Source organism: Parambassis ranga, chromosome 24 (genome assembly GCF_900634625.1).
Source record: "Parambassis ranga chromosome 24, fParRan2.1, whole genome shotgun sequence".
In the NCBI taxonomy this organism is placed as follows: Eukaryota; Metazoa; Chordata; class Actinopteri; family Ambassidae; genus Parambassis; species Parambassis ranga.
Window position 1 is genome coordinate 3,793,173 of NC_041043.1, and position 12,350 is coordinate 3,805,522.

The 12,350-nt window shown below is 40.1% G+C and overlaps 1 protein-coding gene across 2 annotated transcripts; it reads left to right on the forward strand.

The window, feature by feature from the left end:
• Window positions 1-1,970: 1,970 nt before the first annotated feature.
• Window positions 1,971-10,317, forward strand: cd164 (CD164 molecule, sialomucin). Of its 2 annotated transcripts, XM_028397049.1 has the most exons (6): window positions 1,977-2,230; window positions 2,837-2,911; window positions 6,845-6,910; window positions 7,242-7,358; window positions 7,686-7,766; window positions 8,136-10,317. In XM_028397049.1, exons 1-6 carry the CDS (start codon window positions 2,161-2,163, stop codon window positions 8,300-8,302), a joined length of 576 nt encoding a protein of 191 aa, XP_028252850.1. In that variant the 5' UTR covers window positions 1,977-2,160; the 3' UTR covers window positions 8,303-10,317. The 2 variants fall into 2 exon arrangements, with proteins under 2 accessions (XP_028252851.1, XP_028252850.1); XM_028397050.1 differs by lacking the exon at window positions 7,242-7,358 and having other exon boundaries at window positions 1,971-2,230.
• The last annotated feature ends 2,033 nt before the right edge of the window (window positions 10,318-12,350 follow it).

The window sequence follows — 12,350 nt, forward strand, 5'->3', positions numbered from 1 at the left end:
CATGTGTATGTAACAAGGAGATACTCTTTTCACATGGATCTGTTTGTGTTTATGGGGTGTTTAGTTGTAAATGTGTGTTTTTCACAAACATTTGTTCTGTAATCCTTTTTTCAAATGGATTGAATGCTGACTTAAATAAAGGTGTGAGGTGTGAGGACCCAAAATGCAGCACCAGGTCTCAGCAGAGTGCAAGTTCTCAGGTAGTACAAGAATCCAAGTTTATTCTTAAGTTCTCCACATGAGGAAACAAACACAAAACACACAAGACGATCCAGCACAAACAAAGGGGATCACAAGTAGACACACACTACAAGACACAGGTGAACACAAACAGGTGGAGCAGGTAAGCAAAACAGGCAGGAAACACAGGGGGAAGTAAAACACATGGGACTGCACAAGGAAGACAAGACCTTCAAAATAAAACAGGAAACATAAAAAACAAAGGTGACAAATAAACACACATCGTGAAACTCTAACAATACTAAAATAACCAAACTAACCAAGAAACCAATGATTAATCCACAAACAAGACACTGGGTCATAACAACACCATCACACAGATTGTAGTCTTCACAGAAGAAAAAAAAAACTGACCACAAAGCAGCCACAGAATGTGACATATTCAACTCCTGGAAGTCTTTTCAAATCCACAGCTTTATTAGTAAACAATGCATAAGTCACTTTCTGGGCCTTTTTCGGTGGTGTTTCACACTACTGTTCAAAAGTTTGGGGTCACTTGGAAATGTCTTTATTTTTTTAAATAAGGATAACATTAAAGTAATCAGGCATACAGTCTAGACATTGTTAATGTGGTAAATGACTATTATAGTTAGAAAAGGCTGATTTTTATTGGAATATATACAAAGGTATACAGAGGCCCTTTTCCAGCAACCATCACTCCTATGTTCTAATGGTACATTGTGTTAGCTAATCCTGTTAAAAAGGCTAATTGATGGTTAGAAAACATCTGCGAAATTATGTTAGCACAGCAGAACTGTTATGCTGATCAGAGCTATAGCTATAGAACTGGCCTGGTGACCCCAAACGTTTGAAAGGTAGTGTACATGGGATCATCACTAGGCTTATTCACATTTTAAACATATCATTCAGATAATGTTGTGTGTAACTTCAAATGCATGTCATTAGAACTGACAGTAAGTATTCTAGTAGAAGTATTATTCATAGTTTTTGTGTTTGCAAATACTGCCATCAAGTGTTTGGTCTTAGAACCTGCAGGCTCTCATGCTGACATGCAGCACAAAGATCTGTGCTCAGTCTGACTGAAGAAAATTGAGGAAGACTTGAGAAAACTGATAAAATACAAGCTATTGATGTGAAATTGTGATGGTCATGTTGTGGTCTATCAGTCACAATGCTAAATCTTAGTCATCTAAAACCTTTAAGACAGTATTGACAATGTCTGATGAAGAGAAGGTTGTTGTTTGGGTATGATGTGGCACACACAGAGGTAAACAAATACATGAAAACTGTAGCAGGGACACCTGCAAAACAAGCATAAATGCAACAAGCCATACATTCTGTTTCCAATAGAGCCTTTTTATAAAGGTACAGTATTGTTATAATATTTAACAAGTCAGACTCAGAACCTTATGCAGTGGAAATTAAACCTTAATGTTGAAAATGTACTGCACGGATAATTATAATGCTTCATTTTGATTAATCAGTATTTATTGAAGTTGTTAATTTTATAGATGTAGATTTCAGAAGAATATTGTACCTTAAAGATCCTCTCAGTCAGAGGAAAATCTTTCACCTCTAAAAATATCTTTATATTATATCTTTATATAACTTGATGTATCCTTACATAGGCCTATTATTAAAAATCACCGTCCTTCTTATGCCCAGTTTACCGATTGTACCCAATCAGAAGTGCGGTCTCCTTATGGCGCGTCTCCGCTTCCGGCTTGTGACGTCCGGGATTCTTCTCGCCCCTCCCAGAAGAAGAAGTGCCACATGACCTGTCAAGTAGGAAGTGTCGAGCTAGCGAGCAGCAGCAACAGCAGCAGAAGCAGCCACCGCCACCACCAGGAACGCAGAACGGGAAGATAGCTCTGAAATCTCTGAAGTGTGATTATCGTCGTTAGCCCGCAGATTGATTTCCCCCGTCAGAGCAGACTGAGCAGTAATTTGGCCGCAGTCATGTACTTGAAGCCGGTGTTTTTCGCTGTAGCTCTGGCTGTGATTGGCGCAGCAGCCGCAACAGACTCAGGTAAGTTTGACGACCTCTCATCCTCGCTGAGCTAGCGGCTAGCTACACACAGGCTGTCCCCTCTTCTAGCTAAACATCCCCGGTACACTGACTGATTTTCATGTGACTGTTTTTGGTCTCTCCCAGGGCCCACTAGATTGAACGCTTTTTGGTTTGATAATTGTCACAAATCGTCTTTCTGGTGTACAGAATTATATTTTCTTTTTTGGCAACTCTTCCACGCTGACCAGTGTGACTCAAGTTGCCTGACCAGCTAACGCTTTAGCCTGCTAGCTGGCTGTGTGTGACCTGAAATTATTCTCAGATTGTGTAACGTTAGCTGCTATATTTTGTGCCATTATATACCACATGAGGGGACACGGTGCTGAATCGTGGGAGCAGAAAACAGACAGGTTTAACCTAAATTGTCATATCCAGCTGTTAAGGGACCAGATCAGCTTGTTATGCAACAGTCTTACATTACAAACGCCTTTGTTGTGCCACATTTCCAGAATTATTACATTGTGATGTGTGATGTGTTGTGTTTGGTGTAATATTTTTCAGTTTCCGTTTCTATTCCACAATTACCTTTTTAATTACCATAACTAAATCTGTTTTTTCCCCCAGATGAATGTGCCTCTATCCTGTCATGTGCATCTTGTGGAACCAAAAGTGACTGCCAGTGGGTTAATTGCACAACATGTGAGTATCTGTCCTAAATGTGTGGCAGGTTGTGGATGTACAGGTTGCTCTTTGTGTGTCATGAATTCTGTGCACAGCTGAGCTGCTTGGACATAGGATTTCTAGCTATGGGAGGAATGTATGGCAGTTGATGCTGACTTTTAGATGATGTTATCATCCCATTTCCCTAAAGCACAAACAATACCATGATGTTGTGGCGACTATGGCCAGTGTTGTGGATCCAAGCAGGCTGGCTCTGGAGTATATTAGCTGAATTGTGAAGATCTTTGCACAGACTTGTACCATAGTAAGTTCAGTCTTGAGCGTTAAAAGTTCCTATTTGAAGTGTTATTTTAGTTCTCATTGTGGTTTCCTGCTATCTGTCACTGCAATGCTGTTTCATCATACTAATGTATGTAGTTATGTGTCAAAACCTGAGTGTTGTGAACAGGAGGAATTTCTTGACTTATGCACTATGACAGGGCTGTTCGGAAATATGCTGCAGTTATATATATATATATTTTTTTAATAATTTGTGATTAGAAATATGCATTATTCCGTTGAAAAGGGCTTCACTGCATGACAGATTGTTTCCTGAGTCAACCAACCATTTTGCTTTTTTGTTCACGTCATCCTGCCCTTACTTTTTTTTATTGGGTCAGGGCAGGAGTTGCTTGTTTTTTATGCTGTTATCAGTGTCGGGAAATAAGGTTTGCAGTTTTATGGGTAAAGAGGAGATCAGTCAGCATGATTGAGTTGTAGATTTACCACCTCGATCAGCAGATATGAGCATGATTACCTTTGTAATCTTGTATTTGTTATTAATTCTTAAAGCACACTTTTGCAGTGAATAAAAAATTCTCAGACCCCTCAGGGGAGATATTGACAAGACTTGTTCAGCGTGTGTTTATTCAGACTGAGATTGTGAAAAAGATGAACAGAAGAGGAAGAGAGGGGATGTGTGGCAGGAAGTCTGCAATATCCTCGTGCTGAGAAACTTAAAGGAAGGAAAGGATAACGGCACAAGTGAGAGGAAGGAGTGTGCAATTAGGATAAAAGACTGGTTTTGTGTGCCTCCTTTTTATAATTTAAGTTTTGGGTGTTGCAAGATAGTTTCCAGTGGTTCAGACTAATATTTGTTGAAGTAATAGAAGACGCTTATGTAATCTCATCCGTGTTTGGCTAAGCTTATGTGATTTAAATTTAGTAAGACAGACACAGGTGTTCCAGCCCTCATGGGAGTTGACCTCCTCGACAGATTCACCGATGGAAAGCTTTAATTTGTTGATACTGCTTTGTCTCTGAACTGGGCTGAAGGGGCCCTTTGATGATACATTACTTTAATGAATTATTGTGTGGTTGAACAGGACTGGCGGGATGGCAGTTTTCTTTCCCCCAGTCACGCAAGACTGGATAGGTTGGTTTCTTTCAGTTCTCAGGGGAGAGCACTGTTCAGTCACTGTTCAGGTTTACAATTACATTTTACAGTGCCCCACCCACACAGAGAAGAGACTACTGTATATCAAGAAATGTTCTCTTTCTTGATGTATTTATTTTATGAAAAATGAAAGTTATTTTTTTTTCCTTTGTTCAACTTAGAAATCTTGTGATTGAAAATGTCTTTGATTACCAGAAACTCTTCTGACTCACCAGAACAAACAATTTACATGAGCCTACTAGCATAAAAGCAGGCGTTACACTGAAGAACAATACAGATTATCACATTAATACACATCAAGTACGTAAGCTCAAAGCTTTCACAAGCTGAGTAATGGATCATCTATTGTACTTTAACTGCAGCAAAAACCCAGAAAAGTCAGTCCTGGCCTTCTGACATGCAGCATAACCACACGGCTGTACCGAGTGAACGCCTACCACATTGTCTTTACTAGATTTATCTTTGGTTTAAGGCTTTTGTGTAAACAAGCTTTTGGCATCAGAAGCACCTTTCCCTGAAGCTTGGCGTTTTAAATGCTCAAAAACCCGACACGCGTACACACACCAGGCTCTGTAGCGCCTCTAAGTGCAGACTGTAGTCTGAAACAAGGCTTGTTGAGTGCTCTTGACTCAGAGACTGTTTTCTGTGGTAAGCTCGAGGCACCCACTCACACCTTTTACATGAGCAAGTTGTGGCGGTGCTACATGGTGATGATAATGTCACCATCTTGGAAATGGCTGAGAGCGAGTTCTACCTTTCACAGCTGCCTGTGAGATAACATCCGTCTGACCTATTGGAGAGTGGAAAAAGAAAAACGCCTCACACGCCGTTCAGCATAAAGAGATTACAACAGCGGTTCAGTCACAAACTGGAAAAAATTTAGCCTTTGCTTTAACAGTTGTTTTATTATGCACCACACAGAATCACAGTTAGAACGGCATTAAGTCGATAACGGTTTAGCTCTAAAAGTTTTTCTGCTAAATTTGGTTAGAGTTCCAAACTGATGTCAAACGACATAAGAATGAGGGAAAGGTGCATAAAACGGGGAGAAACCATGTTGGCTGATTTAAAAACTCTGGTGGCAAGTTGGTGCTTTCAGGCAGCATTAAACATCGAAACCTCAAAGCAAGCTTTGCATTATAGGCTCCACGTCCTAGTTATAATCAGTTTTGGTACAGTCAGTTCACACAAAGATAAACGACAAAGACCACAAAACATCACCCTGAGGCGTGTGAAAAATGTACCACAAGCCTGTGAGCCATTTTTTACCTTATTTGGAGATGGCCGAGAGATGCTTTTACCTATTGGTATAAATTTGGTTTTTCTGTAATTTATGGGCAGCCATCTGGTGAGAGTCATCACATTTGGTTGCTGTGGATTATCATGCAGGAAGGTGTTTTTTTATGGCAGCAGGTGCACCACAGTTCCCTTATGATGTTCCTGTATTCAGCATTATAATGCTGACATAAACAAACTAAGGAGCAATATAACACAAAGATGAGGTCTGTTGTAAAGGTACAGGGTTATGTAGTAATTGACCTACTCCACAGAGAATTGGAAGTGTGAGCTGTGTTTTTATGTTTGTGTCCAGTTAGCTTCAAGTCCTTTCAATAATGTATAATAATCTATCTTTTGTTAAGAACATGCCCGAAGGCTCAAGGTGTAGCTTGGCCTAATGTTACACTGTTGAACAGTAAGCTTTAGCTTAGCTTGAGCAACGGCAGTAAAGTTATAACTGGGTGTGAAACGAGCCTAGAGTCACATAGTGCTGACAGTCCCCATGACACATTGTCTCGTCAGTGACGCATTTAAGTTATACCACTGTGGACACGGGCACAAAGGAATGAATTTCCAGAATTTAATTTTGCCATAGTCAACCCTGTCTGTCAATCATTAGTGATTTAGTTAATAAGTAAAATTTCAAAATCATTGCTGTGCTTGTATTTTTGATTTGTTGTCCGAGTAATTGGGTCATGGCAGGGCAAAGTTCCCCTCTATCGTGGTTAATAAGTAAAGGAGTTATGCAATACAATGGAAAACACCTCTCAAACATACTCAATACACAACCATCATGGAGTCTGACTTCCTACAGTTATTTATTATTATAAATATATTATTATTTATATTTAACATGCAGATTATACATCTAACACTGCAACTGCATCTAACTGCTGCAACTGACGCACACACAGACGGGCCCAGCTTTAAAATGTTCAGGTGGTGTGATGGTGGCAGCAGGATAAAAGACACACCATCCTCCCATGACAGGATGTGGGCCTGTGTGAGCAACAGCTCTGACCTTCATGTGGAGGAGATGAGGGAAGAAAATGACTTCACTGCATGCCATGTTTAATTATTTATTTGTATCCACAAATTCTGTGCAACAACAGGTGTAGCTATGTCATCTTTGTAAACCTGAAAGGACACATTTTGATGTTGGAGATTATTCGACGTGTGACTGTGACATCGACTTTGATTCATTTTTTTTAATCCATAATTCTTTTTGTCTCTTACAGCATTTGCCTGTCTCAATTTAACTCTTAATGCAGGAAATGAAAGCTGCGTCAATATGAGCTGCTCAGGTAAGTTCAACAGGAAGGTGGTGGAATTTAAATTTTTATCTTTATACGTTATTTGTTTTAGAATCAACAGTTATAATCTTTGCAGATTATATTTGGGCCTAACTAGTGTAATACTAAGGTGCTAATGGTTAGTTAATGGCAAGTCTGAGCGCTTTGGGCCTGTCCTGTATCTGTCATCGTTGTTTCTGTCCAAAGCAGAACATTATTTTAACCTGCCTCGGAGAAACGAGGGGCCAGTGTGTAATTTCTGGGCATAACCTAACCTTGTTGTTTGGGTGCTTTCTCTTGCTTTCCTCTTAACACCCTGTCCTGGTGTTGGTTCCTTGTCCAGTGTCTGACACCACAACAGTCCAGTCTGCAACTTCCCCTGCTTCTGCAACTACTGCCCTTCACACTACAGTCCCCCCTACCTCTGTTGCAACCACCGTCTCTAACAGCAGCACCACAGGTAATCACTGCCTGAAAAACCTCAGCTACCCCCCCCTGTGGATCTGTGTCATCCAGTTTGAAGTGTGCTTAGATTAAATGTCATCTCAAGTTATAATCTGTAAGTCATGAAATCAGGACACTGGTTTTGATACTTTTGATGCAGTTTGTTGTGTCTGATACCTCTTGGAACTATGTGTCCATGGTGTCTTTAGCTGACCACTGCTGTTACCTGACGGGTGATACCAAGTCAACAACTGTAAAATCATCAGGATCACACCTGGAAACATGCCATTGACTTGATTGTGTAAAGGCTAATGGATGGATTTTTACTGTGATCCTACTACAGATAATGGAACCGTTATTTCCACCGTTGTTCCCACTCAACATGGTAACATCTCCACCTCCACATCTGCATCCTCTACCACAAGTAAGTTGGATGACAAAAGCATTTATTTTCACTGCAGGAACACACTGACTGATTTCAAAGGAAGTAAAACATGTATGGTTTTGGGCTGGATGCTGATTGGTTCAAACATCCCAACATCTTGGTTCCCTTCTACTGTTTTGTAGAGCAGTTTTTTTTGGAGGGTAAGGAAAGAAACAAAAAAATGTAGAAGAGTTGAATTATGCATTCAGCCACAAAGCATTACAGGAAATGTCCTTTTTTTAGATTCTCCCTATCTCACAAGTCACACCACAAGTTCCTGCTGTGTCAAAAAAAAATGGTAGAAAAATTTTAACTTTGTACATAAATAAAGATTACTGATCGCAACCTGTACACTGACGTTTCCCTCAGTTGGAACCAGCACACCGAGTACCACTTCAGTTGCCCCTCACAAGAACTCAACCTTTGACGCTGCGAGCTTCATCGGTGGAATCGTGCTGGTGCTTGGCCTGCAGGCGGTGATCTTCTTCCTCTACAAATTCTGCAAGTCCAAGGACCGCAATTACCACACCCTTTGAAGTGGCTGTGCTGTAGGTTTCACATAATTTGATCTGTGCCCACCAACTCGACCCTTCCAGAGACACCTCCCTTCTCAGCATACGCTCACCGAGGTCGACTCAAACAGCGTTTTCAAGCACGTTCTTTATTATGTTTGTGCCACTTTTGGTTTTAGCCTGAATCAGTGCTCCTGCTGTTGTAGTTGAGGCACATGCCTGTGTGTGTGTGTGTGATAGCTCACCTCACACCGATGTGTAGAACAGATCTGTAGTGAGGCATTTAGGCCTTCAGCATATGGATTACATCATCTGGTAGCTACTCCCACCTTCATCGTGCTGTTAGTCACTCTGCAAAGACCATTTTTTCATCGAACTGAGTGGGCTTGTGTTATTTACAGCCCCTCTCCTCAATTAAATGCACCACATTAATTAAAGAATCAGTCACATATTTAAAGAGGTTTTTATGTTGATGCTTGGAAATGCAAAGTGGTAACATTCACACTATTTCTTCAATCTTGATTTGAAAACGCTGTTTGAGTTAATCTTAAGTGTGATGACTGTGAGGATTCAGTGCTGCTTTTCTGTTACTGTGGGTTTCCTCCCCCCTTTCCATGCAGCTGTATCATGTATGTGTCCTGATGATGTAAAAGGGGCGGGGGTTACTTACAAGGAAGAAAGAAAAGCAACAATCATCTAATCAACTAAATTTAAAAAAAAAAGTCATTTATGCTGATTCTGAAATCTTTCACCCAGTTCAAAATGCTTAAAAATGCAAACTGCCAGTAGAGCAGCTCAGTGCAATAAATCCTGCATCGAGTTCAACCATTCATCTCCAAGCAGTCATCGAATCCCAGCTGCTTGGGTTGCTCATTTGAGCTTAATAGTCAAAAGGGGTCAAAAATGAATGATTATAGAAGGTTTCAAAGATAGAATAGTAATTCATTTGTTTAAATAATGTATAAAGTAGAGAATGAGGAGATTTAATAATGGCATGCACCTTTCTTGATGTGGACAGTGAGAGGAGAGAAGTGCCTTTAATGTCCAGTATGATGTATGAGGAGAGAGAGAAAAGGAAGAGGATGTCTTCCTGGTTGAGGCCTGAGTGTTGTCATTAGTTTATAAGAAGGAAAACTGTATCGCGGTGCTGATATTGGTGAGAACCGTAGTATCCCAGCTGGACTGAAGAGCCTTTTTTTTTGTTGAAGAATACAATAGATAGTCGTCACACAAGGACCTCGATCAGTTGGGACATTTTATGGTGGAGAATATATAGAGCATGAAATGCACTGGTGATAGTGTAGAAATACATTTAAAGCTATTCTCAACTTTGCAGCACCTGATACAGCCCCCCCCCCCCCCATGATAAACACGAGTGTAGTGTTATTTTAAACAAGTGGAAAAACTATTGGGCTTAATTTAAAAAAAAAAAAAAACTTGGAGAGGATACATATGGTGTGAAATGTTGGACTGTTTGTCAAATGAGCATTGCACCGAAGATTTCTGATTTTGCCATGTAGGATTGTAAATGAAGTGTAGAATTTCAAAAAACTGTGCTAAAGCTCGTGTCCAGTCCTCTTAATTAGCTAGCTGCTAACTGTGATTTTAGTTTTTCTTCCATTCTGTCCCTCCTGTACATAGCTATGCCCTGTTTTGTTTGTGTTCTAGGTTTCTACTTAAGAAAGGCTTAAATGAAAAAGTGTTTATCAGACATTTGATTGTCTGTGTCTGGAATGTTTGGTTTAAATGCATTTTCCCCACTCATTATTGCATGCTGGATGCTTGGAGTTGTGATTTGTCCTCCCTTTGTAAATGCTCTGGGGGATTTAGATACACCTAAAACCACTTGATTATTTGTGATTAGCTCATATGCTAGTTGAAAGAATGCCTTGAAAAAGTGTGCATTAAGCCAAAGTTCTCGGTTTTGGCATGGAAATTGAGCATTGCACTGACAAGCTTTGTTTTTTAACGTTTGCCTTTGTAATTGTTTTCATTGTTCCGCCAAAAAAAGACAAAAAAAAAACTGATGCTCGTATAAATACTCAGTCTTTAATATTACTAAATGACAGATAAATACTCACCTTGTTTTGTACGACCACAGATAGTAAGAAATCCACAACTTTTACTTTGTATTTTCTCCTGAATACTTTGGAATTACATGTTTTCTGCTGCTCACCATTAACACGCCTTTTAACCTACAAGTCACCTGGTGGCATTAGGCTACACCCCAAAGACCCACTAGTAGTGTGGCAGGTAGGCTACAGAGTTTTGCCTTAGCTGCACCCATTCGCACAAAACTCTGCATATGGAGTCCCTTCTCCCGTATTAAGAGAAATATCTTGAGTTTTATTCACAGCTGTTATTGAGTGGTCTGCTGTGTCACCAGTGCAACACAGTGGCTGCATTCCTCAAAAACACAGAATCACATTGTGCTGTGTCAAAAACACGTCTGGTATCCACAGATACAAGGTTGTGTTGCATCTCTGCAACTTCTCCTGCTAACTCAACTAAGGAAAAAAAGTGCCTTATTCAGTTAATATCCACAGTTGTATTGTAACATGTATTCAGTATCATCAGGATTCAGCACTTTCAGGCCCCTGTGAAGTGATTTTTCTGTGTTGTATTCTGCTTACATGTGTGTTTTAGTCACACTCAGCCTTAACTTCTTTATCACATCATCTCAGAGCTTTTGCTGGTGACTGTCTGGGCAATTTGACATTTCAGTAGCATTTAGTTATCAGTACGTTTTGACTATTCACACAGTAGAATTGTATTAAATGCTAGTTAAATTACCAGATTTTGGCATAGATTCAAGCCCAGACAATCTCACAGCAGCACCTCACCGGTTGTATGTTGTAACCACAGCCACAGACCTCCAGTGTTCTTTATTACAACATTCATACTGTAAGCAGTCACGTGTTCACTTCAACTCCACTTTGGTTGTAATTTGCAAATTGTTGCATATGGATGACTTGTTTTCCAAATTGGCTTGGTCATGGAGGCTTCTCCTGTCAGTTTTCAGCCTTGCAGTGTTCAGTCCACAGAGTGATGAGTATCAGGCTTCTTGACTCCCTCCTTTGCCTTGTAGCTTTATTGCTAATTGCACACAGTTGTAGTGCCGTATCTTTTGCTCGTTCTTTTAGAAGCCATCAGATTGTGTAGGTACGAGTTTTGGCTTTTCTCTCACTTCCGCACACTCACAGCCATATGTAGACACTTGCAGGTGCCACAATGCCTCCTAAAATGTTTTTGTGCTTTTTTTGGTGCCCTTTTTCCTCCCCCCCTTTTCCTTCTGCTTTTAATTTCTGACCTTGTTTTCTAGTGTTGCCTTCAGTTTCACAATGTTAAACCAATAAAGTTTAAATATTGTTAAACAAATCACTGTATTTACCTTTCATCAGAGAGCAGTTTAAACTTCCTTGTTATCTTGTAATTTAAATGAGTGGGATGACGATAAACAGAAGCAGGTCTTCTGGGGATGTGTTGCCATGGTTACAGTGGAAAGGGCCAGTTGCCCAGACAACAAAAGGTGGTGTATCAAGTTCTGGTTTGCTTTCTCTTGTCCCATGTGTGTAACTAATACCAGGTCAACAAATGCTGTTGAAGAGATGCAGTGCAATCAAAATGTGGACGTTTGTGTTTTTAGATTCAGCACTTTAGGCTAAACCAGATTAGCTGTTTCCAGACTTACAAGTAAAAAATGACCTACATCCAGTCCGATTTGTTTACCTGACATTCAGTGACTGTATCTGTCACTTTCTTTCTGACCTCCTCTTCTGTCCTGATTTTTAAGAAAATCAAGACAGAAGCATAGAACTATTTCTATGTCCTAGTGCAGTGCAGTGGGTGCCAGTGCTGGGGTCATGATCTGCCATGGGCTCCCAAGATAGAAGATTACAGGAATGAGAAAGAAAAACAGTATTTTGACCGTACATAATCATGTAGCTTTTTCTGCACAAAAGCACACGGAAGCATATGTCACTTCCTCACTTAAAAAGAGTTTTTAGAGAATTATTGCTCCTCCTAATATTTATTTATAGGACACACAAACATCTGGCTTGTATAGATAGCT

Bases quoted from the DNA above. Each gene is read 5' to 3' on its own strand.
- cd164 (XM_028397049.1), top strand. From the start codon at position 2,161: ATGTACTTGAAGCCGGTGTTTTTCGCTGTAGCTCTGGCTGTGATTGGC. The intron at 6,911-7,241 runs GTAAGTTCAACA...TTCCTTGTCCAG, and splicing joins CGTCAATATGAGCTGCTCAG to TGTCTGACACCACAACAGTC. The intron at 7,359-7,685 runs GTAATCACTGCC...ATCCTACTACAG, and splicing joins CTCTAACAGCAGCACCACAG to ATAATGGAACCGTTATTTCC.